Source organism: Hippoglossus hippoglossus, chromosome 14, assembly GCF_009819705.1.
Source record: "Hippoglossus hippoglossus isolate fHipHip1 chromosome 14, fHipHip1.pri, whole genome shotgun sequence".
NCBI classification, from domain to species: Eukaryota; Metazoa; Chordata; class Actinopteri; order Pleuronectiformes; family Pleuronectidae; genus Hippoglossus; species Hippoglossus hippoglossus.
The window spans coordinates 19332471-19357481 of NC_047164.1; the positions used below are offsets into that span (position 1 = coordinate 19332471).

The 25011-nt window shown below is 40.9% G+C and overlaps 1 protein-coding gene across 8 annotated transcripts; it reads right to left on the minus strand.

Moving 5' to 3' along the window:
• Positions 1–842: 842 nt before the first annotated feature.
• LOC117774087 (carbohydrate-responsive element-binding protein) lies at positions 843–23458 on the minus strand. 8 transcript variants are annotated; one of them, XM_034606166.1, is made up of 17 exons: positions 22979–23455; positions 20694–20800; positions 20428–20510; positions 20150–20239; positions 18980–19021; positions 14268–14442; positions 12755–12835; positions 10778–10929; positions 10105–10684; positions 9959–10014; positions 5573–5999; positions 4939–5033; positions 4684–4821; positions 4333–4460; positions 3134–3257; positions 1420–1549; positions 843–1325 (listed from the first exon to the last, which is right to left on the minus strand). In XM_034606166.1, the coding sequence occupies exons 1-17, from the start codon at positions 23446–23448 to the stop codon at positions 1162–1164; spliced, it is 3042 nt and encodes a 1013-aa protein (XP_034462057.1). In that variant the 5' UTR covers positions 23449–23455; the 3' UTR covers positions 843–1161. The 8 variants fall into 8 exon arrangements, with proteins under 8 accessions (XP_034462057.1, XP_034462054.1, XP_034462055.1 ...); XM_034606163.1 differs by having other exon boundaries at positions 4939–5045; XM_034606164.1 differs by having other exon boundaries at positions 4939–5045; positions 5573–5996; positions 22979–23454.
• Positions 23459–25011: the final 1553 nt, after the last annotated feature.

Consider the following 25011-nt stretch of genomic DNA (forward strand, 5'->3'; position numbering starts at 1 on the left):
TGAGTGGGTGATTTCGGACACAGCCCATGTTCAACAGCACCAGAAAGAAAGGATATAGGCTCAACTCTGGGATACTGAATTTCACACAAGTCAGAGTCATAGTTTAACTTTTGCCTTGGTTCTAAGGGACCCTATAATATATCTTATGTTATGGTTTTGTACAAAACTGACACAAAAATCTCGAATCAGAGCACCTGTCCTTATTATAACATAAAAAGTTTATGGGAGTATAATTTTGCTAGTTTTTGTTTGACTCTGAACCATGAGTCACATGTAATGAGTCCTGGAGGTCTGCAGACTCCACTTTAAGAGCCATCCATCCATTATTTATGCCATGCAGCCACGGGGAGCATCACCAAATCCCAGTCCAATTTCAGCAAGAGGCGGGTACACTCTGGACAGGTGGCCAGGTCATCATAGCCGACATATAAAAAGAGAAACCACCATTCACACTCGTGCCTATGGTCAATTTAGGGTCTCCAATTAACCTATACCCCAATCTGAATGTGTTTAGACTGTGGAAGGAAGCTGGAGTACCTGGAGAGAATCCACGCAGACAGGGAGCAAATCCACACAGAAAGACCCTGGTCGAACCGGGATTCAAACCAAGAACCTACTTACTGTTAAGTGACAGTGCTAACCTCTCTAAAAGCTACTGAACCTAATATTCTAAAAAGCTCTATTGATTTTCTTGATACTTGCCCTGGTGTATGGTTCCAGGATAAATGGGAGTTGTAGTCAGACACATTACATAGAGGTAAGGTCAGAAACTGAAGGCAGTAACACACGGCAACGATAAACCAGAGATGTCACAATAATAGATAATAAATGCAGCTGTCAACTGATGTAAACAAACTTTATTTAACAAAAATTGAAGCCATTCAACAGTCACAGTAACTGACGTCTCTTTCCACTGAACATCTGAACTTCTTATGAACTTCTGCTTTGCCAATGAAAACTACATTGAAGCATTGAGAAATAGTTTTAAACATATAACAAGTTTTTAAGCCTATACCACATATACATTCTTTGTGCAGCTGGTGGGTTTTATTGGAATATGATTATGAACAGTCTCAGGGCTGAAGAGGTGGGTCGATTGTTTTGAACATTCCAGGCCCTGCTCTGGCTCCCGGTCTCCTGTGCACTGTGTTTTCTTAAGGGTCACATGTGGTGTACATTGTCCCAAGTGGGTGGCTGTAAGGAGTCATCCGGGGGGGCAGGGGGGTCACCCTGGGTGACAGCGAGGGTGGCCTGCTCTGGGAGGACCCTGGGGTCTGTCAGGATGGCAGTGCTGGTGCTCAGGTGGCGGAGTGAAGTCAGAACCACTAATGAGACATGACAAAGACAACTTTCAGACAATGAGAAAGGACAACACATGGAGCGATGGCAGTATTGGTTTTACATCAGCACTGGACTTACTGGGTCTGAGGGCAAGCAGGGAGCAGTGCTGGTCCAGCCAGGACATAGTGGTTCTACAGAGGTCCTCCACGCTGGCAGTGGACACCATTGAATTATAGGACTCGAACAGCGGCTCGATGATGAAACCAAACTGATGCTGAGTTGAGAAAAGGCTCATCGAAAATGTGAATTCAATAAAAGTGTTTAATAGTGTTTAAATCTAAATATAAAGCTTATTTCCTCCAAAAAAGAACAAAGCCAAGAATCTCAATATTTTTGGACTTGGTCCTCAATTTTCATTGGTTCTTACTGCAGACATAAATCTCGTAAAAATATAGTTTTATAAAAAAAAAAGCTTAGTACTTTTCAATATGAGGAAATGGAGAATTAGTTGGGCAATATTTTCCGCTGCGAATTGATACACATTTGGTGCAGTACGTGCAGCAGCAGATTTGTGAATGTGGATTCAATTAAAAATAAACTACAGTGACCACAATCATGGTAATAAAGGAACAAGTTCTGTGCAATGATGTGGCTCACTTGATTTTTACCTCAACATTGTTTGTCTATTAGTTATTCAGTATTACACAAAAACTACCAGCTCGATTACCACGGCACTTGGTGGAAGGATGCACTATGGGTCAGAGAAGAACCCGTTCAATATTTGTGCTGATCCCAAAACAATTTTCACTTTCTTTGACATTGCACTACAGGGTGTTTTTGTTATCTAATAATATAACAAATCCCTAGGGAATAATTAGAGGATACTGATGAAAAAATCTGGCTTATTTAGGGAACTGATTTCTATTTGGTTGTATACTTTAATGTGGCCTAATTGTATTGAAAGGAACTGTTGGGCCTTGGCAGGGGTATATGCTCTTCTGATTGATATTCTAGTTTTGTATTGATATCAATATATTGTTGGTTTTGGTCTTTTCATGTGATTTAAAATAAGAAGCTGGTAAATGTTGCTTATCTTGAATCTGAGAGAAAGCATCCTCTTGGAAAACCTTTGTATTTAAATAAGGACACTTTGAAAGCAGATCAAGATAAAAGCACAATCTCCAAAGGAACCATCAGGAAATATCTCAATATTCATGGGGAAGAAACCCCTCAAGGTGTTTTTTTGTGCAACACACAAACATGATAAAATCATTATCTAATCTTCTAATCTTGCCTCCAAGATAAGAGCAGCGGTAATGGATTAGGTGATCATTAAGGTTATGTATTACATTTACATTAAAAAAAATGTATGCAACACACACTTTTGATTTATCTCCCTGACAAGGCCTGGAACAATCATGTGCTTTGTCTGAATTAAAACTTCACTGAAATAATAAAAACCCAAGATTGGATATTTACCATTCAGTATGTACTGGACCAAAGGGTCCATTTTAGAGGATATTTCCCCTGCCAGACTTTAATTTATAAACACTATCTTTCTCAGTATCTGTCCAGATTGGCACAATACTCAGTGTAATAAGCTCATTTGGATTCTGGGATAAAGGTTTTAGGGAACAAGACGTAATTTGAAATTCCTCCAAAAGTCTGCAGAAGCCAAATGATGCTGCAGCCAAATACAGTACTGAACCATAAGACGCTCACGCAGGAACAGAAGGGCACATTTAGTACACAGCGCTTAATTATAATGCGGAATTTGTTTTATGCAGATTAGGTGAGTTTTTAAAGTCATGTCTGTTTTAATTAACTTGCAGATTTACATTCACAGGGATACGATCCAGAACTTCCAGTTTTGCAGAGTCTGCACCCGGACGTACTCTCTGAACTTCTGCCTCATGTGGTCGAAGCGCTGCCGCGTGATGGGCACGCCGGTGGCCGGTAGCTGCATCTGACACTCACTGTACGGACACGCACACAGTGAGTCAACAGCCCCCACACCACAACAGACAGACACTGTTCAGCATGCATGAAACCAACTTGTCTGTAACACCCCCATACTCCACTGATTTCTGTCTTTACAAACTGCCATTAAAAAAACAAGGTTCCTCGCAACTATAAGACTCTGTGCATACTATGATTGATTTACCATTTACAGATCAAATAAAGGACTACTGAATTTCACTATCCCTTTCTTCAGCAGTTTAAATGGCATCAGCTGATCATCAATGAATATAAAACAATGCTTCTATACGACAGAGTAATAGGGCCACTTGTGGAGAAAAATTTATCTGAGATTTTTTTATTAAAATTGTAATATTACGAGAATAAAGTCGTAACTTCAACCTATGTGTCACATTAGATGGAGAATATCAGAAGATCAGCCTGTTGTCTGTGTTAAACAGAGGAATGTGGAGCATCCTGTTAAGTTGTACTTTGGTGTAAGTTTCACATATAACCAATAGCTTTTGTCAAATCAGCATCACATTATCATAAGTATCAGGTCTTTGAAAATAATGTGTAAGAAACTGAGTCTATTCTGCAAAAAGAACCAGGAGGAAATTGCCTCTTTTATGGAGGAGGAAATGTTTGGTAATGGTCACAATGAGTTTTCTGCGAGTACTCCCTGCAGCTTACTTCCACAAATAGTTTTTTACTTTATTCTTGCAATATTTCAACTTTTTTCTCAATTAAGACTTTATTTTCATAATATTATTACTTTATTCTCCTGATATTACTGATTATTCTCGAAATCTCAGACTTATTTTTACTCATATGGCCCTAAAACCTGTTCTTTTAAACACAACTTCAACGAAATATTTCTTTTTAGAGAGTGTAAAGTGTTCATCATAACTGCAGAATATCCAACAATCCTCATGGAAATACTTACACTCATATCACGCACGCACATGCAAACGCACACGCACACACACACACACACACACACACACACACACACACACACACACACACACACACACACACACACACACAGTGAGAAAGAAAGTAGAAGTCAGGCCGAGCTAAAGGTCTCACTTGATGGCAGAGTTGAGGAGCTGGACTTCCTCTCGGAGTTTCTGAGCCTCCTCCTGCAGCTGAGTTCTCTCCTGCTGCATCTTAGTGATGTACTCGCCCGTCTTCTGCAGTGTGGTGGCATTACTGATCTGTGACGGCACACAGAGGATCACCACGTCAGCCATACTGAGCACCACACTTAGTCACAAATACTAAATAGTCCTGTGGTTACATTCCTAATAATAAGGTTTGTGATCATCTGCATTCATTCAAGTTTTCCTGTTAAACTCAGCATCCACTTCATGCCGTCTGGCCTCCACCTCTCAGCACATCCACACATTATCTATGCAGAGGCAAATCTTTTTACAGTACCTTTATGCTTGGCTGAGAGCTGAGTGTTGTCACAAGGTTATGTAAAGTGTCAAATCCCGTTTTGATGTTGAAACGCCTCTTCTGCTCGGCTGAGATGTGAGTTACCCTCCTGGTCTCGGTTTGCTGCAGACAACACATCTTAGAAATGATTCTCTTTACTTTTCACTTCTCACATATTTAACATTCAACATGGAAAACAGTTCAATGCCTTCACGTTCAGTTAAAGAGCAGACTGAATGAGATAGTATGTATTACCTTACTTGACTCTTTCTTTCCATGGACTGACTGCGGGGACTCTGGGTTGGAGACTATCTCTAAAGGGTTTGGTGTTGATGTTCTCCCAGGATGTTCTGAAAAATTAACTAAAACAAACATTTTATTAAAATATTTTGTACGTGGATGACTTCTAAATCTACATCTTTATACCAAAATCTCTGCTTTGTACTGCTATGCACCTTAAAATCTCAAAAGGACAATAATCAGATTTATATTACATATCATCATCCTTTCGGTCTATACTATGATTGTGGATGCTCTGACTTCTACAGTAATCTTTATTCAACATTACTTTTTTGCTACTTATCCCCTCACAATTGGTGAGAACATAGAGGAACATATATAAACGTGTTGAAAAAAGTTACAATTGTAACCATTATCTGTATATAAAGATGGACGTCGCGTCTCCACTTTCCTTCCACTATCCTGAAATTAAGATGAAATATCTCGGATATCCCGCCTTCAGAGTCTATACGGTAGTGACCACTAGTCAGAACAATTTTTCTCTTCTATTTATCTTTGACGAGCTGAATTTTTATTTCTTGACAAGATGTGAATCCTAAGTGCATTTAGAAAATAAAAGTTGAATGTTTCAGAGCTCTGAGGGCCTCACCAGATAGGCTGCTCCTGTCTGTGCTGTAGAGCTGGACAGGAGACAGTTTCTCATTCTTGGGAATGAGGACGTTGGGGCCGGTATGTGCAGAGCCGTGGGTGAGCAGGGTAGACACCCCCAGGCCCCTGGAGGTGCTGGGTTGAGGACTGCTGTGACCCATGGTGGCGGAGCCGTGGGCGAGCAGGGTAGACACCCCCAGGCCCCTGGAGGTGCTGGGTTGAGGACTGCTGTGACCCATGGTGGCGGAGCCGTGGGCGAGCAGGGTAGACACCCCCAGGCCCCTGGAGGTGCTGGGTTGAGGACTGCTGTGACCCATGGTGGCGCTCTCGCCGTGCATAGGCGTCAACACGTACATCCCCGCAGGCCAGCCGGCTCCATGCGGCAGCTGCGCAGCAGCTCCACCAACATGTGCGCTGCTGCTCGACTGCTGAACAACACACAACCTCTACTTAGAATGATTTCCTACACAAACGCCCCTTAGTGGAAGTCAATCAAGCATTTAGGGTTTTAGTTTATACATTTTAAGTTTCTTTAACTTGGAAAATCAATAAGTTTCATGGTAATGTTTAAAAGAACTCTTCAGATACGGTTCATCTTTACATTGATGCACATCTCCATTTATGTTGGACACTGTCTTTTCTCCTGAATGTTTTATTTTATTTAATCTACATGTTTTTTTTTTATTATAAATAAATATTGCAGTTTTGTCAGTCCTCACATTGCAGATACACTACAGATCATTTACACAATAGAGGATGACCCGCCAATAACATAAATAAAATACAATAAAACTATGGACACTAGGGGATGTATAGCCATTATTATCAAATATACATTTTATTTTGGGCTCAGCTTGACATAAAGCCAGAAGTGTTCCCATGTCTCTTTTGCACCCCATTACTGATTCTACCCAACATGTGTTCATATGACGAAATCTTAATCATTGTATTACTCCATTCTTTTGCCATTGACATCTAGGATTTTTCAAGTTTTCTAATATAAGTCTAGAGGCCGTGATGAGACCAACTTTTAAAACACAGAATTTGCTATTCCTTGTATTAGGTATCATTGATCTGTCTGTGAATTCCCTGTGTTTTGTTTTTTTATGTATGATTTAAATTGAAGCCAAATCAGAGCATAGTGTATCCTAATAAACCTGTTTTTTTGTTTTGATATCCTTTCCATTAGGTCCTCGCTGCTTTATGGGTAAAATATTGACAATTTCTAAATAATTAACCCTATATAAGGTTTTTTTCTCTTTTTAGTCAAACCTAACATGTAGGCCTCCAGAAATGTCTAAATTCCTTTTTTACCTCTGATAAAAAAAAAAACTCAATTAAACTATATTTTACAGCTGTGGTGTCTAAGAACCCAGACAGATAAAATGTGTCATTGTCTGTTTCCTTAAACTTCATTATCATGTCAACATCAATGTTTTTGAGGAATTCTCATAAAATTTGGAAAAGTCAGAAAGTGAAAAAGCTGAAGTTAAAATTAAGTCAAATTGTTAAAGATGACCCACAGATCCTAAGCCAAACATTAGAGTTAATAATACAGAGTAATTATAAAATACTGCAGTGTAGCTTCAAACTTATTACTTAGATATGAGAGTGGTATAATAATATATACTCTTCTTCTTCTTGTTCTTCTTGTTCTTCTTGTTCTTGTTGTTGTTGTTGTTGTTGTTGTTGTTGTTGTTCTTCTTCTTCTTCTTCTTCTTCTTGTTCTTCTTCTTCTTCTTCTTCTTCTTGTTCTTGTTCTTGTTCTTGTTCTTCTTCTTCTTCTTCTTCTTCTTCTTTTTATTATTATTATTATTATACAGCATTTACCAATATGTCCAACTAATCCCTCGGGTTGTTCAATTATTCGACATGCTATACCCAGCTACTTACTGTATCAACACAATGTGACAGTCTTACCGTGGAGCTGGGCGATGATGACCTCTGACCTTTGGCTGTCACCACCAATGGTTGCCCTGAAAACCCAATACCAATACTTTTTTTTCCTCACAAAATTGTTTTTTCCACTATTGTTTCTTACTAATAACTGATGTTAATGACAGAATGGTGGAGAGAGCTGACTTACGTTCCTGGGTGCCGCAGAGCAGTTCAGCCAGGCAGCTAGGGGGTTTGGGGGCAATGAACTGGGGGCCAGACGGAGCAGCAGAGGGACTAACTGTCCTCGCTCTCCCCGTCTTTTTCTTGTGCTTTCCCCTGACCCCAGGGACGGCCACCTGCTTTGGGACCGAGAAGCAGTGGTCTGGGGCGACAGAGGGCAGCGTCACCTGGATCGGGTCAGACATGTTGGCAGGGTAACCGAGAGAGTGGCAGGGATACTGATTCTACCCAACATGTGTTCATATGACAAAATCTTAATCCTTGTATTACTCCGTTCTTTTGCCATTGACATCTAGGATTTTTCAAGTTTTCTAATATAAGTCTAGAGGCCGTGATGAGACCAACTTTTAAAACACAGAATTTGCTATTCCTTGTATTAGGTATCATTGATCTGTCTGTGAATTCCCTGTTGTTTTTTTTTATGTATGATTTAAATTGAAGCCAAATCAGAGCATAGTGTATCCTAATAAACCTGTTTTTTTATTTAGATATCCTTTCCATCAGGTCCTCGCTGCTTTATGGGTAAAATATTGACAATTTCTAAATAATTAACCCTATATAGGTTTTTTCCTCTTTTTAGTCAAACCTAACATGTAGGCCTCCAGAAATGTCTAAATTCCTTTTTTACCTCTGATAAAAAAAAAACTCAATTAAACTATATTTTACAGCTGTGGTGTCTAAAAACCCAGACAGATAAAATGTGTCATTGTCTGTTTCCTTAAACTTCATTATCATGTCAACATCAATGTTTTTGAGGAATTCTCATAAAATTTGGAAAAGTCAGAAAGTGAAAATGAAAGGGGACATAGCATGCCCATTTTACCACAAGTTGATATGGTTCCTTGGGGTCTTAATGAAATGTCTGTAACATACTTTGGTCAAAATACCACAAGGATCATTTAAAACAGCACCCTTTTTACCCTGTCTAAAACAGCCCTCCACAGAGTGACCTGTTTTGAGTGCCTGTTCCTTTAAATGCTAATGAGCCAGCTCCCCCCTCCCCCCTCTCCCCCATGATTTTAAACGATATAAATTACATATTTTATATGATATAAATTATCAAATATGCATCCCATACTTTGTATTCCCCTTCTGTTGTCCTGGAGTTTTAATTTTCCCAATCACATAATTAAATGTCCCCCTCTGCCCATCCACTACAAGCACACAAGCAGACAGACAGAGAGAGAAAGAGAGGGGTGGGGGGGGGGCTATGAAGACCATCATTTACCCCCGAACCCCGACATTCAACGGGTACAACAACAAGCGGAGAAAGCAGAATCGTGGGCTGACCTTATATATACAGTCTATGGGGCTGACCAGCGCGGAGAAATGCACGTCCCGTGTGAACAGCCAGGCGGCTGCGCGCTTGAGAACGGCGCTGCGCTGCCTCGCAGCTGCGCTTCCGCGTCCGGTGTAAACCCGGCGTAACGAGTGGGGGGGCTCTGTGTGTTTGTGCCAGTGTTACAGTAGTGCGTTGACACAAATTCCAGCTCACGCATGGGAGAGCGATCGGTCGCTCCCGAGCAGCTGCTGCAGCCTCCCAGTCCCAACGATCCAGACAAATGCCACATGTGAGTGAATCGCGGGCTGACCAGCGGAGAAATGCGAGTCCCGTGTGAACAGCTAGGCGGCTGTGCGCTTGGGAACGGCGCTGCGCTGCCTCGCAGCCTCGCAGCCTTCGGTGTAAACCCGGCGTAACGAGGGGGGGGGGGGGGGGGGGGGGGGAGACGGGGGGAGACTTCCAGTTCCTTGTTACGACACAAAACCTAGGAAGCTCAATCGAGTCGCTCAAGCATGACGTTTCTGACTTAGAGGAACTATAACAAAACGCGCGAGTGTTTTTTTCCCAGAGTTTTTGGGTTGGTAGACATGCCAGATACCCACATTAACCTGTAGAAGCACTAACAAAGTGGAATTTGCATGATATGTCCCCTTTAAGTCAAATTGTTAAAGAGAGTTAGACATTAGAGTTAATAATACAGAGTAATTATAAAATACTGCAGTGTAGCTTCAAACTTATTACTTAGATATGAGAGTGGTATAATAATATATACTCTTCTTCTTCTTCTTCTTCTTCTTCTTCTTCTTCTTCTTCTTCTTCTTCTTCTTCTTTTTCGTATTTTTCTTCTTCTTCTTTTTCGTATTTTTATTATTATTATTATACAGCATTTACCAATATGTCCAACTAATCCCTCGGGTTGTTCAATTATTTGACGCGGACATGCTATACCCAGCTACTTACTGTATCAACACAATGTGACAGTCTTACCGTGGAGCTGGGCGATGATGACCTCTGACCTTTGGCTGTCACCACCAATGGTTGCCCTGAAAACCCAATACCAATACTTTTTTTCGACTATTGTTTCTTACTAATAACTGATGTTAATGAAAGAATGGTGGAGAGAGCTGACTTACGTTCCTGGGTGCCGCAGAGCAGTTCAGCCAGGCAGCTAGGGGGTTTGGGGGCAATGAACTGGGAGCCAGACGGAGCGACAGAGGGACTATCTGTCCTCGCTCCCCCTGTCTTTTTCTTGTGCTTTCCCCTGACCCCAGGGACGGCCACCTGCTTTGGGACTGAGAAGCAGTGGGCTGGGACGACAGAGGGCAGTGTCACCTGGATCGGGTCAGACATGTTGGCAGGGTAACCGAGAGAGTGGCAGGGAGTCTGGGCGTATGTGAAGCCGTGACCCTGCTGCACAAAGCCCTGGGCCCCCATGGTAGAGGCGGTGTGGGTGATGACACTGGAGGTCACACTGGTCGTCGGGTAGTGGGATGGTTGGTGCAAAAAAGGAATACTTGCAGTGGCCGGCTGCTGGATGCTGGTGTTGAAGGCTATAGTAGCAGGTGCATCGGGGTACAACTGGTGTCCATATGACATGGCTTGTGATCCCATGCTGGACGTGTGGTATTCGCTGCAGTCCTGGCCTGGCCTTGTCTGTTCTGGCTGAGTATTGGATGAGGACAGCTGAGGCAAACTGTCAGAAGACAGATTGGGCTGGAAGAGACAAGATTCAGTCTTTACTGTGTGTGAAATACGTGCACAGCAAGATGTCTCAAGAGCAGGTGAAGTTGTTCACAGCAACCGAACCTGGGCGAGCTGGCTGTCCATAAGCAGCTGAGGAGCTGTTACTACAGGGGAGGGAACCGGAGCGAACGCTGTGCTGGATGAGCTCTGGAAATAACCGCAGTCAGCAAAATCAGTCTGCTCCATGGGCTGGTCCGTGCAGTTCATAAAGATATCTGAGGCAAACACACACACTGTTAATCACAAATTCTGAACACTGACACCGATGCGAGGAGACAAATGATAAAAACATAGAAAAAGAAGAGTCTTGGTGAATTTGAGCCAACGCAATAAATTATTCCATCAATCATTAAATGTTAAAGTGAGTATTCATCTCAAAACACACAGAATAGTACATTTAGAAGAAGGTAGTTTTACTATGGGTTGGTTAAATCATATATAATCTATTCTCCAGCAGTATCTGTCCATCCATCTTTATATGCAGTCTATGGTATAGTGGTAATTATCCCAAACTCATAAAAAATGGTAAATTGTCACAAACTAAAATATTTTTCCTTTAATTTATTATCAGTTGATAAGAAAAGCGGGAAAAAAGCTGTGTATTTTTTCTAAACCACTAGTCTAGATTATATTTTTCTCTTCTATTTATCTTTGACAAGCTGAATGTTTATTTCTTGACAAGATGTGAATCCTAAGTGCAATTAGAAAATAAAACTTGAATGTTCTGAGGGCCAGATAAGCTGCTCCTGTCTGTGGAGCTAGACAGGAGACAGTTTCTCAGTCGTACACTCTCACTACAAACATTGGATGTGTAAATCAGCTCTAAAATCAACCAAATGCTGTCAACTCCACCGAGGAGGTTATGTTTTCATTTTGTTTGTCTGTTTGTGAATTTGTCAGCAGGATTACGCAAAAACCACTCAACCACTTTCCATGTAGTGTTTTGGAGGGGCATGACCCAAGGGAGGACTCCTTGAATGTCGGTGTGGATCTGGCTCAGAGGCGGATACAGGACTTTTTTTTCACTTTCGATTTCCAACATTTTTGGCAGTGACACACACACACACACACACACACTGTATTACAACAGTGGGTGGCATCTATGTGTGTCTCACAAAGATTGACGAGTAGCCAGAGGACTGTTGGATTGCTTCACTGACAGTAACACAACACAGCCAACGTGCCTCTGAGCAAGGACCTAAACCCCAGCCTGCCTCCTCTGTCCTGTATAAAGCTCCTCTGCTGACTTTGTCTTGCTGCAGGCGCCCTGTTAGGTCTCCAGAGTTGAGCGGCCCGAGGCTACGTAAAAAAACATTTCCTGCCTCTCACACTCTGGAGGACATATTAACAAGTATTAACTTATAAAAGGATTCAGGAGTCAGCCAGTAGAGAATTAATTATCTTGCATTAAAATAAAACAGATTTTATTATGTGTTTACTTTACCAAGACCTTTACATAACCCTGCACTTATTCATTTGGGTGGTAGTGGATCCCTCTTACACGAAAGGATGACAGACATGCAGAAAATACACTTTAAAAGTCAACTGACCGCCTGCTGAGCTCTTCTTCTTTTTATGCTTTAATAACTTTTGAATGTGTGTGATTTTCACTGTGACCCGCACCCTGATCTATGGAGTACAGCGTTTTCGTTCACACAAATACTGTAAAGGGACAAATAAAGCAGAATCGAAACCTTCACACAATTAAAGACAAGCTCTTAAAACAGAGGTCAGCATCATCATTTTTGCTGCAGTGTGCATCATTTTCTATTCTCTGTTAGAGAAAAAGAAATTCTCAGCACTGACTGAGGTGCACGTATATCAAACTGTGATTAAATGATTAACTACGCAGGACAAAGATGAGCAGCTCAAACACGATGGATGAGATACCACTGGAAGGCAGACAGAGACAGACAGAGACAGAGACAGACAGACAGACAGACAGACAGACAGACAGACAGACAGACAGACAGAGAGAGAGAGAGAGAGAGAGACAGACAGACAGACAGACAGACAGACAGACAGACAGACAGAGACTACCTGGTATATCCATGAATTCATCCAGGTCGGGCTGCAGTGGACTCAGCCCTGGCTGGATAATATCAGCATTGCTGGTGTAGTCTGAAGAGGAAGGACAACGAGATAGAAACATTTTTGTTTGAGTACATCTGTCAATGTGTCACTAATTTGCTTTCTTGCAGAGAGGAAGACGAAAAGATCATGATCGATCTCTAAAATCTGTTCTTAGAATCCACAGTGACAAGAAAAAGTCTGTGAAGCCTTCCTCACTCTAGTCGGGGGTTAAGGGCAGAGGATGTCGCACCTTGTTAAACCCTATGAGGGAAATTGTGATTTGTGAATATAGCCTATAAGAATGAAATTTGATTGATTGATTGATTTAGAATAACCTGTTTTCCTACATTAACTGGTCGTTGTGACGTAGCCTCCATTAAACTTTCACCGGGCTGGTGAAATATTAGGTGAACTCTTGGATTTATTAACCGGTGGAATGTTTTCTGTATCTGCCGATCAGACCTGAACAATGTGAATTTACTCCCACAGACATGCTTCAGCTCAGACATATTCTTGAGGGGACTAGGGTAAACTCTTGAGGTCATGCCGTAGCATCTCTATTGGGCTAAGGTCTGGGCCCTGACTGGGCCACTTGAACGGGATGAATTTTCTGTTCTACGTCAGTGTTAAGGGTTATTTTCCTGCTGCATCACCACCTTCCACTGGTCATCAGCTGGTGAACAGTCTCCCTGACATGAAGATAAGTAAATATGATACACAGATACATTTACACATCAGCACCTCAGTCATGGTTCCCTTCACTGTACTTCATGTTGGGATAAGTGAAGTGAATGCTCAAACTAAGGCCACATAATCTCATTTATTTAATCCATTCAAAAAGAGTAAAAATAAAAGGTTGCTGTGTTGCTTATGGGCTGTAATTTGCTCAGCTGGGCACAGTGACTTCAAGCAGTAAGGTATTATTATGTGGTTTAGTTGAAATTGATGATGATAAAATGACATTGTTTACTATTGGACACAGCAAAGCGATTCCCCTGTGTCCTAATGCTAGACTCCACTAAACTGTCCTGGCTTTGGTCTTACATTGAATGAACAGTTATGTGTATGCGTGTGGAAAGAAAACATATTTATATATATATAAATAAAAAATGAATATATATACAAACATGTAAAAAAAAACTCCTTTAAATACGCAGCAACCACATTTATCACTAAGATGTTTCAGGGCTGTATGATTGTGATTTAATCAGATTTGATTGGGAAAAACTCCGCTGGCAGCATAAGAATCAATCACAGAATTGTAATTAAAAAATACTAAATCCTGAATTGATGTCTGCAGTATATTTTTTGAAAAGAATACTTTTTAGGAGCTTTAAAACATTAAGTATGACCAAAAATTGGATATTCTCACCTCATTATATTACATTATATATCACATACATACAGTATATGTGGAGCTGATCTATCCTTGACACTATATGTGAGACTGGGGGCAGAGTCACAGTGTGTGCCTACTTACTGTCGTGCTGGTCGCTGGCCCAGGAGCCCGGCTTTTGCGTCATGGTGAACAGGGTGTCGGAGATGTCGGACAGAAGGCAGTCCAGGTCAAACATGTGGGCCTCCACCGGAGCTGCCTCAGGCTCCTGGTGCATCTGATTGTTCCATTTCTCCAGCTTGGACTGGCACATCTGATCCTGCAGCACATCAGCCAAGGAGAACACTTCCATAAGTCAATGCCTGATCCATCCATTAGAGGGCGACCTGCGACATATAGGTCTGCGAAGGCCTGAATGCAGATTAGTGCATTGATGGCATTTAGCCCCACCTGAATACATCCAGCACTAATAGTGAAAACTAAAATGTAATAACACAAACTGAATGGATCCAGTTACTAAAATACAAATATCAAAGCAGCAAGCACTCCAGTTGAATCCACATACTAAATTACACACATTGGATCTGTATATCCATTATCACATCCATCCAGCCAACCAGCAATTAAGTCCAAGAGCCGGTTCTCCTCTTTAAACCCAGTTAACACAACTCACAGAGAAAGAAGCTCTTGGCTCAGGCTTTTCCCTCTGTTTTGGAAATGTGAGGCTACATTTATAGGGAAGCCCAGACTGAGCCGGAAACAGTTTTGATTACGTCTTAAAACACGACATATCCCCGCTGGTAATTTATTTATTCACCCCTTGATTTGTTTTCTTTGCGGGAGAATATAAGTGAAAACCAGCAGAAATGAGGTAAGATTGCCGTGTGCATATATGCATGTTTTTGTGTGTCTCTGCGTGTAAATACAGCGCATGATGAAAAAGCACTTTTGACATATTGTTAAAAAACACTAGCACCTCACAGATTCTCATTATGTTTCCTTTGTCAATTTCATTATTTTGATATCTCACCGTTTCAATAAGACCAGCAGGCTTTTGTCCCTGACCTAATTTTGGCGGCACTTTCACGTTCACGTGCGGCGACCGGGACGACTTGGAGCCCCTCACAAAACAAATTGCGGTTGCCTTGGTGAAGAAAAAAACAAACTGCTCATGCATATGAGCGACTCCAAATTTCTCACTTCCGATTGGGATTATTTAAAATAATACATGGGAAGGGAGTTATGTAGGATGCATTTCAAATGTTGACTCTGTGAATTATCCATGTAAAATTCCAATAAACAGAAGTTGAAAAAAAAAAAAATGGGTGACACGAGATCAACAAATATTCAAAAATTATATTATATTGACATAAAAATATGTAGGCAGATATGAGATTTTGATGCTAAAACACGCTTTAGTCTCAATCCGTCCAGATTCTCAAATTGGGTCCGTGGCCCACTGCCAGGGGTCCATGAAAAGTTTCCAGACATGGCAAAAATATTTTTAATATGTTATTAATTTCTATTAATTAATTACCTTTTCTGAGACATCTCGTTATCTTGTGTTGTTCTTTCACATAACTAACTAGAAACGAAAAAAAACAATAGGCTATGTCAAATTATTCCAAGGGACATACATGAAAAATTGAGAGCCTCTGCTCTGGATTGCTGTTATGCAGTAATCTGCTCCAGACAGCAAATGTCTTCAGCTTCAAGATCCAGAAAATATGAGAAAGTGGATAAAGGAGGGTGCTTTCAACACAAATACAACAATATAAAACACATACACAAACAGTGTTACACAACAAACATGCAACACAAATACACATATACACACTGATCGCTCAGCCTCTCCCACAGACTTCCCCTCAGATGTAAGAAAAATGAAGGACAATTAAAGATATCTGAGAATGAACTAAAACAAGTGAAATAGCCTTCCAGGTTCAAAGTGATTCATATATGAAACAACTTTGGTCAGTTGTATAAACGAGGACCAAAACTGCCAACTTCCAAACCATCAGGACGAGCACAACTACTTTCCTTTAACTCGCATAGTGTATATCATGGGAAATCATTTTTCGAAAGGAAAATAAACCATTAGAAGATGTTGAGTTTGAGGAATCAGAATTGAAATGGGGGGAAACAAAGACAGTTAAGAAATGCTGACTAAAGCATGGGCACAAGTTACGCATATGAAATAATCTTATGGTTAATTTGTATCGGTTTTCAAATATTTGATTAGTTTTATTGAGAATACAGTTCAGTTGTATCCAGAATTGTCTAGGGTTATAAAAATCCTGCAAAAAAACGTACTCTATAGTATTTGGATTTTGCATTCTTTGTTCTGGTCTTACATACATTCCTCAATCAAAAGGATCTTTAGATGAACGATATTTGGTCTGTGTGTTTGAAGAGGCTAAGATGTGAACTGAAACAGGGTAAGTGTCTACCATTGACTCTTATACTCTTATTCACAGTGGCATGTTTATCACTTACTGCACTAAATTAGAATAAGAGACATTCCGTCAGCAACAAAAAGAATTAACTGAAATCCTCAGATTAATAGTAATCATAAATTGAATAAAACAATTTAAATTTACATTCTACTGTCTCAGTCTAATGTTTTTCAGAGGAATAGTGGAATTTAAGTTTTCCCGACACTAAATATAACAGAGGGATCAGTTACAAAAATCAGATTGAATTCTCCCTTCAGGTCTCCAGTCGAACAGAGATGAGGACAGATGATCTGATCTGGCTGCTTCATTGATTCTCTATGTGAGGTTTACGGTAACAGCACATTAGTGGGAGTCAATCAAGCCAGTTACTGTTGATGTCACCCAAAACAATCACTTCATCAAGCCTCTTAAACGAATCAATAGTTTGCAATTCATCATTCTGGAGGAGAGGGAGGCCTATAAATATTACCATATGTTTGTTATCACAAAGAATGATGCAAATGAAAAGATCTTCAAAATTAACTGGGTCTACCACATGTGCAGACCAGATCTGCAGCCACCCATCTCCTCCAGGCGCCCTGTCAGCACCACACAGAACATTACGTCATGATAAAGTGGAACTGAGGCTCTGAGGGAATCACTTTTTTAAGCGATGTTCCTAAGTTTAAGATGAGCATGTTTCTGAATCAAAAAAGTGAAGGCAAAAGGTCCGAAAAGTAAAGTGGGTCGGGAGAGACACCTACCAAATACATAATCCATTACAACTACACAAACAGACAGGAATAACAGAGAGGAAATGACCAAAACTTAACTTAAAAACAAGGCCAACCAATTGACCCTTAACCCCACAGGCCAAATCCACTCTGAGCTTTGTCTCCTTCAATTTAGAGAATGAACATAAAGGCACATTTAGGGGACTGATCTTTATGAGACATTCGGTGCAGCTTGATGGTTTTTAAGGGGACTGGCGGAGGAATGTGCTCTATTGAGTGGCATTCCAGTTCAGTCTGATTCACTGTGGTGTACTGGCCAGTCGACCGACCAACCTACATTGGTATCTATAGAGGCGTAGCCTGGCTACAAATCAATAGTGATACCCAATCACTATCAAAGTACAAACTTCTGATTGGTTGTACAGTCCACTCCCCATGTTGAAGCACAGCGTTCCTGCTACAGCCTTTATTTATAACCTGGTTCAGGAACCTGGGAGGACTTTGTTTCCCTCTTAAAATGATTGACTGAGTTTTGATATTAGGACCGACAGTGTAGTAGTAGTCTATAATAGTCTGTAAAAGATGTGATCGCCAAAAGCTGTTGAGATGTGAGATGAGGTTGATAAAGCTATTGTCCCTGCGTAAATCAGAACGTAAAAGATTTTATGAGAACAACACACTAACTTTATTTAGCCAATTCAATTTCAAATGAGGCTTTGAGAGCCGCAAACTGTTCTAAAGTACAGTTATGACATAAACAAGCAATACAATAAACTGATAGTGCAGGTGTTGTTTTTACAGCCACTGCAAATGATCTGTTCAGTCAAACGCGAGATAACACTTTGGGAACACGGAACATAAAAGCAGCTCCGTGAATCTTTGACCTGTCAGATATGTGCTGACATGTGTCTTTTCAACAGCAACAATTTGATCTGCAGACACACAGACACGCACACCACTGCAGTGCTCTTAACTGGGACCTCAGTTCAAATGTGAGCATCCAGTGACACAGAGAACGTATTGGTGAAAGGTGAAAGAGTAGTAATAGTGGGACATGGGCTGTGATTCCCGAGGGCCCATCTCAGGCTCTGTGAGTATACGATCATGAATGAAGTGCTTCCCCACAGTCCCTCCCCTCACTTTGCTTTTCTCCTATTTTTCCCTTTGCTCTTTTGTTTGTTTTTCGCCTCCGTGACGTCACACACGGGCCCACCGCTGAACTAGGTCAGATTTGATGACATTAAATTCTGTAGCTATTTCACCTGAATACAGATGAAGCCTGAGGGTCTGTGAGAGGCATTGTCGCTGCAGGAAATCAAAATGCATCAGTTGCCTACAAATGTTTTTTGCATGTTTCTGTTTCTATTTAGTTGTATATTTTCCTCTCTAGTTAATCAGGGGAGGCTAATAGCTGTTTGTAGAACTTTGATGATCATGAACACATCGAACAATGCCAGCAGGTCACCAGCTCACACACACACACACACACACACACACACACACACACACACACACACACACACACACACACACACACACACACACACACACACACACACACACACACACACAGGAGGCTGGGCCAATTAGCCAATTTCAGCCTTCAAGGATCAAAATCAATGTTTCTCTTCATTAGTGATTTTTCATATGATAATAGTGATAAAGCTGGACTGGTCTGTTGCCATACCTCTTGCAGCATTGACAGAATATCATCCTTCTTTTTCTCAAGCTGCAAAGAAAAAGCAAGAGAAACTGTTTAATTGATGAGAAAACTCACAAAGCAAAGAGCTATGGTAGCAGACATGCTAACAACACAGTGCCACTGGGACTGATGATGTCATTATTTTCACAAACTAAAGTACAAAATAATTCTAATACGCTTAATGATGGTGTTGGAAATGTCAAGGTCATTTGGAGTTCATCCTGTTGGGAACATGTTTGCGCCCAATATGTGCGGCATTTCACAGCAATCAATCCAAAGTGACCGTGGCACAGAGAGCTCAACGCAATGCAACTTCAGAAAACACATGCAAATAAACACAACGCACGCACTACATCATCAAGTTGACAACACACGTGCTACAAATAGAAAGCGCACAGCAAAATAAGTGTTTCCAGGGGACGCTAAAAAGGGATGAAAATGGCCTGGACCCACTTGTTGCCATTATTTGAGACTCCAGAACTTCCTGATGTTGACTTTTCCTCAGTGTTAAAAAAGATTGTGTGAAAAATTTGATAAACGCTTTTTTTAACATTTATATATTTTTTCTGATAAATGCTGTTAACCTAGCATTAGCACTGTGCATAATGTTAGCCTGCCAATTCCAGTAATCGGACGAAATACACTTAATTGAGAAACGGACTAACTTCATGTTAGGTAGCTGTTAGGTATCAGATCAACAACGCCACAGTAAAGACAATACATGTTGATCTAAAAAAGACACAAGGTTAGCCTGTTTCTTAATTAATTCAGCGTTAGGGTTTTTTCTCTATGTGTACGTGTAGTGTCTATTTGCATGTGTGTCCTTAAGTTGTAATGCGTTGAGCTCTCAGGGCCACCATACAAGAGTTGTTGAGACATTACACCACAAATACCAATCATTAGTGTATATTACCTGGGAACCAAGATTGTCTTTGCTGTTGTTTTGCTAATCCATCTAGTTAATTTGGAAATACTTGTTAGGGTAAGTGAAACTTTTGATATTTTACAGGAAAAATCCATCCCTACAGTCAGAGGACTTCATCCTCTATGTCTATATAAGTACAAAATGTTAAAATGTCAATCCAATCCACTGAGCTGCGAGCATACAGCTCAAAATAAAACAGTTGTGTTTTTTAATAAAACGAGTTCTCTCACCCTCTTCTTATAGTAAATCCTCCACTTATGATACTCCCTGATCACAACCTCAATCCTTCTCTTCCAGTAGCTGCCCTCCAACACAATCGTCTGTTGATGTGAAGCAGAAATACAAAAATCACACGTGTCCAGGGTCATTAGCTTAAAATATAAACATTTAACCTCAGCAACATACATTTGAAATAATTTGCATTCATAATTTAATTTAAAAAAAGAACCCAGCTTATACTTCATCAAACAAGACGGATTAAAGAATTCCTTAAACACAGTGGACTCACTTGAGGCTTTCGATGGGCATCGCCCTCAGTGCCCTCCAGGGGGGTGACGAAGCCACACACTGAGCTCTTCTTCCTCTCCCCGTCTAAAGATACATAGCAACAAAATCAACAGGATTGTAGCTGCTGCACAGGGAAAAATAATTTAGATTTACTATTAAAAAAGGGGATTCCTTAGTTTGTGTGGATTTTTTAATTATTCCAATTTCTGTTGCTTTTTGTGTAACGTCATTGTCCATCATGAGGAAGGTGAAGAGTGGCGGCCTCACACTGAATGTACCAGCCTCTCCAGATGGCATTGTTAATACGAATTTTATCCCTCCACAGCAGCCGCAGACCCTTAAAAGACTTCCACTTCGGCGAGACGATCTTACCACTGCAACAGAGGGAAAGAAGACTTTGAAGAATATAATCCTAAAAATGAGGATGTTGATGATTTGTTTGTGGAAAGTATTATTTTCTCTCCATGATTATTGGCACAGACAAGTGACAAAATACTCTTTGGAGGAAAAATGACACAGTGGAAAAACTCAGTGGCCACATCTGTTAGAAACCTGTCCTGATCTTGACTAATCGTGTTCCATCAGCTTGTTCACCAGTGCACTGCAGACGTCTTGCACTTTTTTCCAGTGTCCCTCATCCCGCTGAGTGCTGAGAGGAGGCCCCATAATGTGAGGTGCTTGGGAAGTTGCTAGGAAGCCAGAGGGAGTCATTTTCAACATGCTTTTAATGGAGAAACGTCGCTGTCAGGATGAGAACTCATTAACACCAGTCCAGTTGATGACAAATAACTGCACTAGACCTGTTCCACATTATAGGTCCTTAATGTAACAGTCCTTAAGGGGAATGTGGTCTGATTTTACTGGAAACCATCTTTCTTCAGGCATTATTGTGCAACTGTCATGAAACTACTGACACAAAGTGGCTTGTAAGAAAAATATCTGCTCTGGGTCAGTCGTTTGTATCTGTAACTGAAAGACGCTTTTAAAGAGTAAGAGCAGGAGCCTTCTTTGCAAGTGTGCATGTGTGCTCCAGATATGTGATCACAAAACAAGAGATTCAAACCTGGTGTATTCTTATGTCATACACCATTTTTAAAAGTCAAAATACAACCTGGCATTTTTCATCTTTCCAATTACATTATTTATATGTAATAATGTGAAATAAGCACAATGTTAAGTCAAAGCAAAAGGCTAACTAAAATAAATGTAAGGCATCATAGGATCTTCTCTGCTTTCCCTCAGTGACACTGTAGTCTGCCCGGGGCTGCCAACTAGTATCAAAGTCCAGTTTTCACTGAAGATTTTCCAAGCTGTTGCACAACAGGCTGCAAAAACCTCTCTTTTCCAACACATCCACTCAATGGTCTGAAACTTAACATTTTACTTCACAGTTTTAAAATGCATGTGCAGAGAAATAAATCCTGGTACAGTTTGAGGAGGAGCTCTCTGTGTCTGTGGCTCTTGAAAACACATCTAGAGAGGAGATCACAACACAGGGAAAGATCATATTCTTATCAATAATACCCTGCTGGGTTATTTTTCAAAATAAGTTGCTGCAAACAAGAAACAGCGGTCATGTGGTCCGTCGTTTGTGAAAACCTGGTCACGCCAGCCGCAGCTTGAAAATGAATGCCCTCTAAACAAGGTGTTGCGATGAAGGTGCTTGGAGCGCAGAAAACAAACAAAGGGTCTAACTGTCATCTCACTCTTGTTCATGGTGACCACTACTGTCGGTAAGTCAAGTTTCAGAAGATTTTACTGCAGAATTTTAGAGAAAATTAAAGGGAAAGTCAGCTCAGTTTTCTATTATGGGACTCATAAATTTGCTATTTTTAAATATTATTTTTAAGAAATCTAAAGTTTTGACAAATAATTGTCCCCTTTCTCCTGTTCAGGATGACCAACACTATCTGTATGCCAAGTTTCAGAAGATTTTACTGCAGACATTTTTAGAAAATTAAAGGGAAATCAACTCAATTTACATTATGGTATTCATAAATTGCTCAAATTAAATATCATTAAAACATCCTTTTAAAAAAGTCCTTAAAAGGTGACAAAGAACCTCCACCACACTCTTGTTCATGGTGACCACCCCTGTCTGTATGTCAGTATGGAAGTAATTGTACTGTAGAAATGTTAAGAAAACTTAAGGGAAAATACCATAAATTCTCATTAAGGAATTCATAACTTGCCATCACCATAAGCAAGAGTGAGGTGAAAATGCCATTATGACATTTTTCTTAAATATATATACAATATTCCATTTCATTATACTTGTTAATGTGTTGCAAGTAAAATCGATTTAACTTTTTTATCAAACGTTCACAATAAGTGACATTAAACCTTGTTTTTGGTCTTTTTTCCAGCACCTGTACCGTAACACCTGGACCAGAAGCGCAGACGAAGGCCCACATGACCGCGGTGAAACGAGGAGACCTGAACACATTCACTAAAGAACTAAAAGTAATGGCTGCAGTTTCAGATGAAGAAGCGGCTAAACTGAGCTCAACGCACGCTTTCACGTGGTTCCAGAGAAGACAGCAGGGACCCACCTGTAGGCCAGGGACATGCACTCAAACAGGCGGGTCAGAGTGGGGTCGATGCTCAGGCTGCCGGAGCTCAGGGGCCCGTAGCGGTAGGTCTGACACCACGTCCTGTTCACCGTGTCGAAGTCGTACCTCAGCGACTCCCCGCTTTCCCTCCTGCGCCGCTCGGAGTCGCTGTGCGGCGACGACACCATGAAGTGTCCGCTGTGGATGACCTGGACGCGGTTGGAGGAGCGGCTGGGGGAGCAGGTGGACGGCCCCGCTTCGGCCGCCTGAGCCGCCGGGGCCCCCTCCAGCTCCAAGTCCAACTCCCATGGGTGCCGGAGCTGGCTCTGCCCTTTACCCGCCATGGTGCGTCGTTCTTTCAGCGTGCACTTCTCCTGCAGTCTGTGAACTTTCTCCTCAGATGACTCCCACCCCCCTCCTCCTCCTCCTCCTCCTCCTCCTGCTCCCCCCGCCCCCCCCTGATTTCTCATGATGTTCCAGTGTCCCCGCTCACATCTGTCAGCTGAGACACATCTGTCCACCTCAGCAGCTGCACACCTCTGAGCACTACTGTTACAACAGCGGAGCGTTATGTCAACTTCCCGAGGATGCTAATCATTAATAGACCAATGCTGATGCGGTCATTTCAAAATATAATAATGATACATACAGACTCTACTACAGGGTCATTTCTGATTGGACCCATCATTTACAATGAAATATTCTAATAGCATTTTCATATTTTACAGTAATTTTAGACTGTTCCTACTTATTCTAAATTCTCTTAAGGATCAATAAAGTTCCATCTATCTATCTATCTATCTCTCGCTCGCTCGCTCGCTCGCTCTCTCTCTCTCTCTCTCTCTCTATCTATATCTATATCTATCTATGATTGCAGGGGGGGGAAACACCACTTAGAATGAGAGTGTTACCATCCTGTAAAAAGGAGATGATAAGTTCAAGTTCAAGTTCAAGAAGTTGGTAAATTGCTATCTTTCCCTGATCAAGGCCTGAATGACTTAAAGTCATTGGAATCTTTTCACTGTTGATATGATTCAATAGCCATAAGATCTTAAAGGCTTTTTTAACTTCCCGCATTCTTGAGTTCCTCCGATTCCTTCAACTTGTCTTTTGTTATCACCTTGCACTTCACACGTCTGCTCTGCCACACAGAAATATTGTACTGGCAGTATAGTTATTCTACTACATTCATTTCAGAGCTGTGGTTATTTTTATGATTAACTACTAATGATCATCTCATTAAATATGATACATATTGACTTAACGATCCAAGAGTTAATATATTTTAGCAGTGCTGTGCAAAGATTTTAGTGTCTTTAGATGACAGCATACGTGCTCCCCACCCTGAGGGTGATGTGAAAGGAAAAAACTGCCGCCATGTGAATATGGTGAATTGTATTTACGTATTTTTATCTTGTTTTATGATAAATGGTAAGTGAACTGTATTTATTTAGCGCTTTTCCAGTGTTATCCACTCACACGCACCCATTCTCACACCTTTATGAAGTGCTTATATACACAGCGTTTTCTCTACCAGACACCATTCACACACCCTCAGCCTTCAGGGACAATTTGGGGTTTCAGTGCAGTTGAGTCTTCCGACTGGAAAAGCAGGGGATTGAACCACGACCCTGGTTTTGTGACTTTTTGTTTTTCTGGAGAGCACTTTGTTACTGTGGAACCTGCTCGACTTTCGCCACAGTCGACATAATGAATAAATCACATAAATGTTTATCTCGCCTTTGGTTTGGAAGTCATATTTGTATCTTTCCTACTCTCCTTTGAACAAATCCTCTCAGAACTTGTTACATGCCATCTATTAGCAGTATATTCATTAGGAATGCAGGTAATAGCAAGCAAATGTCTATAAGAGTATCATTCTCAGAGAAAAAGAAGGTAAACGTACAGACATCAAACATTTTGAGATGAGAGTTCAAAAGCCCTGGATTTAAATCAATTTTTCAATGTGAGGGAAATTACAACAAAAAAAGGTTTCATAGTAATCCGTCTAGTATTTATTGCATTATCTTGCT